The sequence below is a fragment of the Mugil cephalus genome, chromosome 1, assembly GCF_022458985.1.
Source record: "Mugil cephalus isolate CIBA_MC_2020 chromosome 1, CIBA_Mcephalus_1.1, whole genome shotgun sequence".
Lineage (NCBI taxonomy): Eukaryota > Metazoa > Chordata > Actinopteri > Mugiliformes > Mugilidae > Mugil > Mugil cephalus.
In genome coordinates this window covers 474,635-487,560 of record NC_061770.1, presented here as the reverse complement: position 1 = coordinate 487,560, position 12,926 = coordinate 474,635, and the positions used below count along the sequence as shown (strand labels likewise).

General features: G+C 39.3%; 1 protein-coding gene across 2 annotated transcripts in view; it reads left to right on the top strand.

Moving 5' to 3' along the window:
* Nucleotides 1-12,926, top strand: part of LOC125013276 (plexin-A1-like) — a 286,335-nt gene that overhangs the window by 225,258 nt on the left and 48,151 nt on the right. For both annotated transcript variants that reach the window (XM_047593791.1, XM_047593782.1), the window contains exons 17-19: nucleotides 3,297-3,390; nucleotides 6,339-6,575; nucleotides 9,431-9,574. In XM_047593791.1, coding sequence (XP_047449747.1) covers nucleotides 3,297-3,390; nucleotides 6,339-6,575; nucleotides 9,431-9,574 — 475 coding nt within the window. The remainder of the gene's footprint in view (nucleotides 1-3,296; nucleotides 3,391-6,338; nucleotides 6,576-9,430; nucleotides 9,575-12,926) is intronic.

Genomic DNA, 12,926 nt, shown 5'->3' with positions numbered 1-12,926 from the left:
AATAGTCTTATATCCACAACACCTCATTTGCACTAATTTACCTAAAGCTGACAAATAACACCTTTGATATTAACATTGGGCATATGGGGTAAAGATGCCAGACTCAGGACTTAGTTCATTGCACCTTTTAATTACTCATAGTAACTTATATCTGTTAATAATAGTGTCATATTCTTGTCACTTTACTTAGCGCTGACAAATAGCACTTATGATATTGCATAGATGTTTATAACTGTGTGCTGTAGGGAGATATATACATTATTATAACTTTATTACATATACTTATAACTACAGATATAAAGCACTATAGGCGAAGTCAAAACTCATTATGCATCACTATACACATTTAGCAAAGCAAAGTAGTTATGATGCATCATAAAATGAACAAGTGACTAGGCAGATATTGACATTTATGATGCACTATTCAGATTAAAATTATAATCATTCATAACCAGTTGTCATAATGCATCATGAAGTTGGTTATAACGACTTGTGAATATGTATAGATGGTAATAATGACCATTATAATGCTTTATAGACACCTTATAAAATATTATGAGTGCATTCATAGGGCATTATAAATACAACCTTCATAGAAAGTGTTACCTGGTAAACTTCTTAATTAGACGCTGTGTAACAGAATAGTGCCAGAGAGCTGCTAAACTGTATTTTGTAATTTTTTTCAGAAATGATGACACAAATTGTATTCTAATAGACTTGATTTGTACAGAATGAATTTCATTACCTGGTGGCATATTTTCATGGCACTCAGCCGTAGTGATTAGTAACTGAAGTGACTCACAGCCAGCTGAGTTGAATTTGGCTCTTAAAGGCTATAGTGTTGTTCTAGTAGTGACATGAAAACAGTATTATACAAAGTGATGCAAAAAGCATGTAAAAGTAAAACTGACCAGTAAGACGTTTCAACGCATGTATCAACTATTAAAATACCCACCATCATGCAGTCACATCTTAAATATTATAGGTTTATCCAAAGAATAAATGTGATCGATTTCCCTTAGCCAGCCAAACTACCCAAAGAAAAGAAAAAAAAAAAACATGCTGAGAAGAATAGCCAGACCTGAAGCCTTTATCAACCCCCATTGTCAGACACAGTACATCTACCTCCCTATTGCACCCTATCATTACCATTACTGGTATAAATTGCTTTGAGAGAACCCGTATCTGCCCACTTTCACCTTCCTTTACCCTGCTGTTAGTGCTTGTACACTAAGTCACTCTGAATAAGTGTGAGATCAAAGTTGACTCTGAATGACACCTGCATGTTGTGGAAGTCAGTGGTAGTGCATGGTGAGCCGACAAATTGAATATGCCCTAATACCCTTGTGTGTCAGAGTTGAGGAAGAGAGTAGACTTGCCCAGTGTCCCAGTGAAAGGCCTCATATCATGACAGAATCTTTCAGTTATTGTGTCTGTCTGTAATGTCTTTATAATAGCCTGTGAATATGTTGCCTGGATCAGTTGCCTGATTCTCCAAGAACAACTGATTTAGCAGCTACACAGCCAACCTCAAGGAAGTGCTACCTCCCGTGTTGGACAGATTGGACTATGCATTTGTATGCTCTCATTCTTTATTGAGACAGACAGGATTGTCAGCTCCAGCCATCACATCATAATCCTACAATTTAAAGCGGTGGGACAATTGTCCACTCATGTACTTGCAGCTGCAGACACTCCATTACTTTCATATGGAGGCAATACAGGCAGACTCACAGAATTTCTGAACGATCTCATGAATCCTGGAGGAATAGTATGTAAGGTATAGAGATGAAGGGATAAAGAACAGGAAGACCCTTGCAGTTTTATATGGCCAACTGCTGCAAAGATCTGTGGAATTCTACCACGTACAAGCCTTCAAAGATTATAGATTAATATACTGTACATCCAAGCATTGACATTAAAATTGTAATTTGTGATGAAACTTAACAATATTCAAGAATATTTAAAAGAGCAACAAAGATAGAGAACGTGGTCAGCCATGGAGGAATTAAATCCTAGAAAGATTTGTCTTTAAGCAGAGGCAGCAGGTTCTAAAAGTCTTTGACCATCTACACCAAGTTTGCAAAACATCTGCAGGGGCATGGAATCTAGTTTCAGTTAGATCTAACTGAATCTGAACTATAGGCTCTACCAATGCACTGGAATACCTTTTTGGATCCCTAGTGTATGTGTATGAAATACTTTTGTGTCCTACATTTAGTAAGGAGCCACACATTATTTATGGCTTCCTCAAGATGCAAGGTTTTATTCTAGCCTTTTATTTCAGCCAGCAGTAATACTCCCTATTACATATTTCCTTCCAGGCAACAAGAACCCTACTTAAAGACACCTTATATAAATGTATTTGTCAGAGGCATGTATAGCCTACCAGCAGTGAAGAGAAGTGATCTTCAACAACAGAAAACTCCACAACTGTAAAACAAGTTGCGTACTGACAAAGTAAAACACGTTAAAAAAATAAATAAATAAATAAAAAACTGCTTTTTTTCATGATCCTACCTCAGTGCTACTAATCTTGCATTGTTTATGGACACCAAAAGAAACGCCCACCAGTCATGTTAGATCACACCAACTATTAGTAACCAAACACACTTGCCTCAATCAGTGCTGACTTGGTGATGACTATCTCCTTAACTAATCAAGATGTAGTTTGGTCTAATACTGATTTAACAAAATAGGGTTTCTACTCTGAGAGGAGCTGTGGAGTAGTGGTTAGGGGTGCAGCTTGCAGGTTCGCCTCCTACCATGTCCATGACTGTCTGAAGGTGTCTTCACTAATAAAATGACACAAAGGGGTTTCAGTGTTCGATGTACTTTTGCAGGTTGGAAAAATACTATCTTCTTTATCAAACTTCAGTAAACTTTTCACTGCAACAATGCAGTTTTGATTTAATACAGACTATGTCCTTAGTGCCTTGAAACTCAAGACACTATGTGTTTAGTAACATTTATCTGTTGCTTACATTCAATTACTGCACGTGCTTTGTGATATCAGTCCTCATTTCTAGTGTTCAAATTCTGGCATTTCAACAGCCACTCTACCAGCTTAATAGTAACCATTTGTAAGACATTTGCAAAATGCACATTGTCTTATTGACCATTTTGCAAGTAAATTTGTAGCAGGACTTGGCACACCTACTACCTCTGTAATGTGATCCAGATAAGCTGCTACATATGAAATTGGTCGCCAATAATTAGAAGTCCATTTTTTTGGCAACTGTGCATTTGTTTTGACTTACCTTCTACCCTTTTCTGTCTGTCTTCCTCTGCTACAGTGGTGGGACTCTGCTGACAGTGAGTGGTACCAACCTCGCAACCATTCGAGAGCCGAAGATCAGGGCCAAATATGGGCAAGCAGAATCCTTTCATGTGAGTACAGATGTTACTGACAGATAATCATGGAATTCGCATCCAGACTAACAAACAGGGTCCCATTTAAACCAGAGTGTACAGGCTCATGTGCTCAAGTTTAAATTCACAAACACACCCAGGCATACAGTAGATACAGTGTACATTGTTCAGATACACACACACATTAACCAACAAATACATTCAGGCACACCCATACATGTACTCAGCACATCTACAAACAGTTTCTTGTATGTACTGCTGAAGGTGGCAGACAGGCTTTCTCTTTGTGTTGCTCTCGTCTCGTCTTTCTACAGCCTCTTTCTAACACTACCTCAAGCCATATAGCTTTTCAAATGTCACCACGCCACATGAGTGTTTGTGGCTGAGAGAATAAGTGTGTGTGGAGAGAGAGTAAGATTTTTGTTAGAGTAATAAAAAAGGAAGAAAGAATCCAAGTAAAACCTGAAGCCCCAGCTCAAGAGTTTCATGAGTTCTGTACCTAATTTTCTCAAAGCACTTTGAGAAGCGGGTGTCTGAGACCTCACTCCAGGCAGCTCAGGGGACAGCGCTAGCACCCAATAGCAGGAACACACCAACGGACACAACGGCCACTCCGCCGAACTCCACAACCAACGACCAACGACACAGCCAAAGAATAAATAAATAAAATAAATAATAAATAAAGTCCAGAAAAACAACATTTTGATGTTTAGTGTTGTCACCCTATTTGCCACAAATTACAGTTTCTCACTTTCTGGACAGCCTTTTGTTTGTGTTTATTCCCATACAATATAACAGTTAAGTTGTGTGAGAATCACAGTAGAAATTATATCATTTGGTTTTTCTAAGTGACTTTAAAATTGGATACTAACTGAACCATATGTATAGACTGATTTCACATCCTACTTAAGTATAATAAAACAGCTTCTCTATCCCACCAAAATGGACTGTAGGAATTATAAAATGCATTTGTTGTCTAAAGCATGCAGAAACATCAATATAGTCCTCTAAGCAATTCTACACTGTGTTCCAAATTATTAGGCAAATTGTATTTAAGTGTCATAAAGATTACATTTTTTGTTTTTCAATTAAACTCATGGATGGTATTGTGTCGCAGGGCTCTTTGGATCACTGAAATCAATCTCAGACACCTGTGATAATTAGTTTGCCAGGTGAGCCCAATTAAGTAAAAAAACTACTTAAGAAGGGCGTTCCACATTATTAAGCAGATGACTATTTCCAAGCAATATGGGAAGGAAAAAGGATCTACGCTGAAAAGCGTGAAATAGTTCAATATCTTGGACAAGGTATGAAAACCTTAGATATTTCGCGAAAACTTAAGCGTGATCATCGTACTGTTAAGAGAATTGTGGCTGGTTCAGAGCACACATGGGTTCGTGCAGATAAAGGCACAATGAGGAAGGTTTCTGCCAGATGGATACATCGGATAAAGACAGCAGCTGCTAAAATCCCATTACAAAGTAGCAAACAGATATCTGAAGCTGCTGGTGCCTATGGAGTCCCACGAACATCAAGGTACAAGCAGAAATGGCTGCACTGGGCCCAGAAATACATGAAGACTAATTTTCAAACAGTCTTGTTCACTGATGAGTGCTGTGCAACCCTGGATGGTCCAGATGGGTGGAGTAGTAGATGGTTGGTGGATGGCCACCATGTTCCAACAAAGCTGCGCCGTCAGCAAGGAGGTGGCAGAGTCATGTTTTGAGCCGGAATCATGGGGAGAGAGCTGGTCGGCCCCTTTAGGGTCCCTGAAGGTGTGAAAATGACCTAAAGTATGTGGAGTTTCTGACCTACCACTTTCTTCCATGGTACAAAAAGAACAACCGTGATTTCCGTAACAAAATCATCTTCACGCATAACAATGCACCATCTCATGCTGCAAGGAATACCTCTGCATCACTGGCTTCTATGGGCACAAAAGGAGAGAAACTCATGGTGTGGCCCCCATCCTCCCCTGACCTCAACCCTATTGAGAACCTTTGGAGCATCCTCAAGCAAAAGGTCTAGGGTGGGGTGGGAGGCAGTTCACATCCAAACAGCAACTCTGGGAGGCTATTCTGACATCCTGCAATGAAATTCAAGCAGAAACCCTCCAAAAACTTGCAAGGTCAATGGACGCAAGAATTGTGAAGCTGTTATCAAATAAGGGTTCCTTTGTTAAAATGTAACTTGATGTGATAAGATGTTTTTGATTGAAATAGCTTTTGATTTCAGTAAATATGACCTCCCAATGCTGCAAATTCAAAAGATGAGCATTTTCAGTTCTTAACAACCTGCAAAATGTTATAAAACTCTGTTGTGCGTAATAATTTGGAACAGTGCATTTCAAGCTTTTTATTTTTGAAAAATACTGTTGTCATTGGGAGGTTTGTTCAGTAACATTAGAATTCATTAAACTAATGGTTGATGACTTGAAAATTATGCTGATTATCATTTGCTTCGACTATTTAGGAAAATCGGAGAAAAATATCATTTGCATCATAATTTGTAACACAGTGTATAACTTGATGCAAACGTGGCCATGACATCATGTGTTCATGTTTTCTCCAAAGTACTTCAAAGTATACTCCCAGGTACAACCAATGGCTTAGAGCATATTGCCTATTATTAACAGTTGATCATACATTTGCAACCAATTTACATTTCCAATAAGTCTAACAGCATTGTAGTTTCACAGGGCACTGATTTACAAAAGGTTTGGGTTATTACACCCAGTAGATCAATTTTAAAAGAAAATTATAGCCTAGCCTGCAGTTTAGTATTAGCATTTCTAAAAGAGGCACTGTTTAACTCAATATCCAATATCTAATATTCACTAACAGCGTTAGTGTATTTCATTCTGCAAAGTATTTAAATATGTCCTTTTGATGTTGTTTTATTCCAACTAAGGGGATTCTCTTTTTCTCTTGACTAAAATAACAAAAATCTTTCTGTGTCACTTTCAGAACTGCACAGTGTATAATAACTCCATCATGGTGTGCCTCGCTCCATCAGTGGCAGACTCAGAGCTTAGCTTTTCTGAGACTGGCACCGGTCCTGATGAGATCGGGTTCTACATGGACAACGTGAACGCTCTGGTGGTGGTCAACGAGACGTTCAGCTACTACCCTGACCCTGTGTTTGAACCACTGAGTCCCTCTGGGGTCCTGGAGCTCAAGCCAACATCCCCGCTTATTCTGAAGGTCAGACGGAAGATTCCTTCTTCAAGGCTGTAGTACATTTCAGTTTATTTTACCAGTGCTGTGGACTGAGATTTTTATCTTGCAAAAAACACTGGCAAATACTTTTCTAGGAAGACAAGACATTCTATTACACTTTTGTTATGGAGTGGTAATAAGGCTCCTGTCACTTAAAAGTCACATTTAATTGTTGGAAATGAAACCTGATTTCTAGTTAATGAAACATTTATTGAGCAGTGGTTGCAGACTTGGAAAGATCCTTGTTTTGTGTTGTGTTAGGAAATTAGATGGTACGTCACACTTCACCATAGACTAGCACATTTAATGTGTAATGAGGGCTGCCATTCTTTAGAGCCTCCCTGCAGGTAATATTTAAGCATCAAGTCATATGTCAGCTTTTCCATGCCCACATGGCACATACTGTATTTGGCTTCACTGAAAGTAAATGTCAGCTCAGCTCATCTCTAAATCCCAGTAAGACAAAAAAAAACAAACAAAAAAAAAACAAGAACCACTAATATCAACATGCAGAATTTTAATATCTTAATATATCTTAATATCTTTAATATGTTTACTAGTTTGTAAGAATGACCCTAGTGAGGATAAGCGGTAATAGAAGATGAGACGTCTTAACCAGCTATATCCAAAGAGAACATGCTTTTAGGATAGGGACTAATCAGTGTGTTTGGCCAAGGTAATCCAACTCATTGTGTAAACTTCCACTCATCCAGTATAGAGCAGATAGTCCATTCACCCTGAACCCTCATGGAAACATTTTACATCTGCAATAGACTAGACATGCTGGATTCTGGTTCGCATACTGCTCCAAACAATCCATATATCTTTACACTGGCCTTGTGGTTTTGGAACCTGAAAACAATACCTCTTCCCAAACTCTCCTAGAGCCTTATGTGCAAAAAATCAAGCCTCGACAAGTTTCAATATGATTTAACAGCTGCTCTTGGCTGGTTTGATTAACAGCTATTTTATATAAAGAATGATGAGCTAAAGTTTCACAATATAAGGACTATGAACTGTTTTCATTTTAACAGTTTTGAATCCCAAGCATTCATACAAAAAGTACACAGTTTTTATCTCAAGGTTATCCAACTTTCAGCTTTTCTACAGAGGTGTCAAAAATATCAAAACTTTCTTGTATAAAGTCTACTCAGACACGCCAAAGCACACTCTAAGAGTTTTTTTTAAAGAAAGAAATAGAAAAAACAACTCTCAAGAGGAGGAGAGAAAAAACTCACTACTTCATAATTGATGAAAGCAAATGTCCACACCTTCCAAGGCCAATTTCTGTCCTTCAGTAACTAACAGCAACTTATTTGAACGCCGTCCCCCTCCACAACCCCAAGCCCTCTTAAATAATGGTCCTTTCAATTTGCGTAATTAATTTCTAGTGCTGGAATAGTGGTGTAGAAGCACAGAGGCCTACGGTCCAAGAAATTTGGATTATATTGGATTTCATTTTTATTTAGCAGTGATTGGACGTAAGCGTGTGAAATTAATTGGCAGTTCCTGAGCCCTGTGTATGTGCCATTACATTATCTCACAGAGCTCACCTTAAATTGTTTAGTCAGAGAGTGATTGAAGAGGAATTAATGTGGCTGTTTCAGATGGAATATTTATATGATATTACTAATGTGAAATAAACTTAAATAATGAGCGGATTAGAGGCCAGAAATAACTAATAGAGTAGGTAGAAACTAAATTTCACAAGTGCGCAAATCAATCATTTCTGTTGGCAGTATGTGTGCTATCAATATAAAATTAATACATTTTTGATCATTACTACATTTGGATTTAATCCAGTATTCAAAGATTTTATCTCCTGCTAGAATTTGCCTTAACTATCTCTTGTTAAGGCAAATTAACACTGAGAGTGTGTCATGCTGGTTATTTCCATGAACACATTGAAAGCAGCCTAATCGTTGTGATTTATTTCTTAAATGGTATTTATTAGCAAAGAGCCTCTCAGTAATTTCCAAATCTAATGCTTGGCTTGTTGGTGGAGCTGCCTACCCACTGGAAGCACTGATTAGACGGACAAAATAAATGTAATTTGGCAAGATGCGATGTCGGGGTAGCACTTCTCAGATGTACACACTGTGCCTGCCACGCAATTTTTTTGTCATCTGTAGGGTGATGTGTGTCTTTACTGAGGTGGGTTAGCGAGAGAAGAGGGGAAAAGTAGAAAAACAGACCATTCCACTGTCTTGCATGCGTTTTCAAGGTTGTGTTTCCCCCGCATGATGATTCTTGCCTGTTGTTTATGTGTGGCAACGGCTCAGTGTGTGACTGAGACTCCAATGCACGTGTGACTTGAACTGTATGTATGTGTATGTGACAAGGACTTTGTGTGCGTGTTCACGAGATGGAATGGGATGCATGTTTACAGGGCTGCAGAGCAGGGGTTGGTGGCGGCATGCAGAGACGATGAGATTGGAAACCAGAGTCTGTCTCTGTGTCCCATTGCTAAGCCAGCGGGAGACAGGGCAGCCATCTCCTCTCTCTCTCTCACGCTCCCTTCATCATGCTTGTTCCCTTCATTTCTCTCTCACTTTACAGTATTCTCAGTATTCCTCTTTCATTTTTTTTCACCTCTCTCATAATCTTTTCTCTGCTCTCTCATCTCGTTATGCTCGGTGTCCTGATGTTTTCTTGCCACATTTCCTATAGCCCTGGTTTTCTTTGTATCCATCCGTCCATGTGTAGCCTTTTGTACTCTTGCTGTTACTACTATGTAGCAATTAATATGTATGTATTTTTGTCAATGTCGACATTGAAGTAAAGCATGAACAAATGAGTGCCTCTCCTCATCACTTCTCCTGCCCCCTGTCCACGTTTAGGGCCGGAACCTGATCCCAGCAGCTCCAGGTAACAGTCGCCTGAACTACACGGTGCTGATTGGAGAAACTCCCTGCATCCTCACCCTGTCTGAGAGCCAGCTGCTGTGCGAATGGCCCAACCTCACCGGGCAACACAAAGTCACGGTCAGATCACAGCTCTTGTGTCTCCTGGTTCTTTGTCTGCGTCTGACATGCCTGACTTTGACTCAGTAAAATATTGAACTTTTCTGTGGCACACTGTCCCAGTTTGCACTGAGTGCATTTAGCAGTGATTACTGGGAGAATTTGTTATTCAAAAATTATTTTGAATAACAATGTTTTAGTCTTAATCTCAGCCTGCAATGTCACTCCGATTTTGTAGTAATATAATAATATTGATAACCCAATTTCTTTCGACTGATCAAGCATTTGCTACATTGAGATACACATCGAAGCAGCTGTTAAATACACTTAATCAACATGTTGATCTTCATAGGCCCTCTGCTAACTTGTTGCTGAATATAAATCAGTGAATTAACCAGAGCCCTGTTAAATCTGGATTGTAGACTGTAAATCTAACCTGCAGATATGCACACTGCGCACCATTGCAGAGCTGTTAAAGTTGAGTTAAATCCATTAAGTGAGTGAAATGTTGCTGCACAGGGAAATATTTGCATAATATTCTAAACATCACCACGTTGAATCTTTAGACTCGTCCTCAGGTGCAAAGCCACGTTTTTTCCTATCCACTCAACAGCTGTGTGGGCATCAGCACTTCTCTGCTGCAGGTGCTGCTGGGTTTGGATGTGAGAGTCCCTCAGTGCCATTTCTATTTTCCCTGTATTTTTATTAGCTTGACTTTACTATGATGGTGTAGACATTTAATACTACATGGAGTACGATGTACCTAACCCTCAGTAAATCTGCAGACTGCTTCTCCTCCACCCACAGACAACTCTGATCAAAGCAACACCATTTTTACAACACTCCAACTACTGGCATCTAGACTTTTGGTTCCCAGTTAATGATCAATGAATCTGTTTAGTTTTATTGTGTTTTGGTGGTGCTCATGGTAAAGACTGAGCTGAGTTGTAAGGCAAAACTTTTTCATTTACCTGTCAATCAATGTTCAAGCCCCCAATTAGTCAATTCAGCTTAATTCAATTCAATTTTATTTGTATAGTGTCAATAACGATACAAGTTGTCTCCAGATGCTTTACAAAACCCGGTCTGAAACTAGGCCTAAAACCCCACAAAGGTATGGTTGGCAAAGAAAAGCTCCCTTTAAACAGGAAAAAACCTTGAACAGAATCCAGCTCATATGGAGGGACACATCTGCTTAAGACCAGCTGGGTAGAAACAGAGAAAGAGTTTGATAATGAATATAAATAATGCTGTTAGAGACAGCAGTATTCTCTTTTGTTTATGCTATCAAAGGCAGGTTGGAGGAGTACAGAATTCAGGTATTAGTGGACAACTGCAGACAATGAAGAATGGTCAGGTTGACATATGGTAATGAACTTTGGGTATTGACCAAAAGAATGGCAACCTTAAGCTTCATCCACATATAAAATGTTGCCCATAACTTTGTAGCTGACAGCAGATGAAGCTCTGGCTGCCAAGCTAAGACTCTTGTAATTTCCATCTCAGATGTTTCCCCAGAGCCAAGCAAACCATAAACACATTGGCATTGCTGGTGTATGGTCGGAACAAGCCTAGGCATCAACACTTCACCCATTTTTCTTTTAGCACATAGATAGTGACAGTAAATGCTTGCAGTAAACACTTTGGGGATCCGTCTTTGTGTGATAGTACACTGGTCGCTGGAGAGAATTACATGAGGAACATCTGGAAAACCGGGGTTAGCAATCCAGCTTTGGATGAGTAGACAAGTAGATAAATATTGAATATTCACCCAGAGTCCACCACATCATCCTCACATTATTTGCTTTGTTTAACCAACACCCCCAAAACCAGACAGAGAGTGCCTTAATAATCATCTTTAAAGAAAAATGGTTTTCATCTGAATTAGGGATGTTGACCGATATTAACTTTTTGCCGATAGCCGATGTTGTCCAAATTCTTAATTTCTGATTCCGATATCAACCGATATGGTATACCGCTATATGCAGGCGTTTTTTTTTTTTGCCCAGACTAATTTTAGGTAGCAGTTTTTCTTTGCCATTGTCACCCTCACTCTGGGGGCTTCGGTTATGAGTTCTGTAAAGCATGTTTAGACAGTTTGGATTGCATTTGACAATATGTATGTTAATACAACTGAATCGTCATGTAGACATACTACCTGGTCTCTCTGTGAGGTTTCTCAAGCTGCAACATCCACAGTGTGATTGCAATCAATTTTACTTCCGTTCCTGTTCCAATATTACGGTACAGCAGGAAAAAGTGCTGGGAAAAATAGTACAAGAACAAGTTTGTCCCGCAGCAGCTATTCATCTTCACTTGTCTAGAGTGTTGAGCTGTCAGTAGACTGCAGACTGACCCTGATTCACTGTGACTGGAGCAGACTTTCAAAATCATAGTACAGCTCCTGGAGCATCTGTATTGAGGAAGGTCAAACCTCAGCTGGGGCGACAGGGCACTCAGTGTGAATATATTTGGATGTTTGTTTGAGTACACACTCTCAACCCCAACCGCATCACCCCCTTCAAACTTATCACCAGTGTCCTTTTACAGTCATTTATATCAACTATATCTTTATGACATTTACTCCCTGCTAGCTGCAGCTAATATACCTAGAAAGCCACTGACAGTGCATCCATGTAATTCAACATGATAGCTCTCAACGGAACCAGCCAGCTCCAAGTTGGATCTCTCTGATTTCTTTTTTCTTTTTTTACCCTTCCTTTTCTCTCTCTCTCTCTCTCTCTCTCTCTCTCTTTTTTTTTTTTTTTTTTTAACAAAATGTCATGTTGAATATTGGAAAGATGCAACATGTTCATGTTGGGGCAGTGGAGTCAGTCCTCTCTCTAACAATGGCCAAAGAAAAAAACAGAGCTGTCTGTTCTTATCTGTTCTGCTGTGTGTCTGAGTGCCTACATGCACTAGATTTGTGACTTGCTTCTGGTGTGTGTGTGTGTGAGCGTTCATTTATTTGAGTTTACGTGCAGCATATTGCTGAGAAGGACACAGCTGTAGCACAATCATATTTCCCACAACCTACATACAGGGGACCCCAAATTGGTGTTCAGACATGCTGGATTTGTTGTCTTCATTGCTGTGTGCATACGTACATTGGTGTCGTTTCATGTTTCTGTCAGTGTGTTTTTGTGTGTCCCTTCAGATGTTTCTGCATTGGCTGCTGTGCGCTTCCCTTGAGTTTTTAAAGAAACTTGTTTTTTTTTTTTGGCCTTTAGCTTTTTAAGTTCTGCGCCAGTCCTTCAGTCTGTCAGAATAAAAATAGACAAATGCCTCGAAATTGTGTCACAACCTTAAACTTGTTTTGCCTTCATGTCATCTAAAGATATGTTTCATTCATCATTTATTTTGATAGCAAATT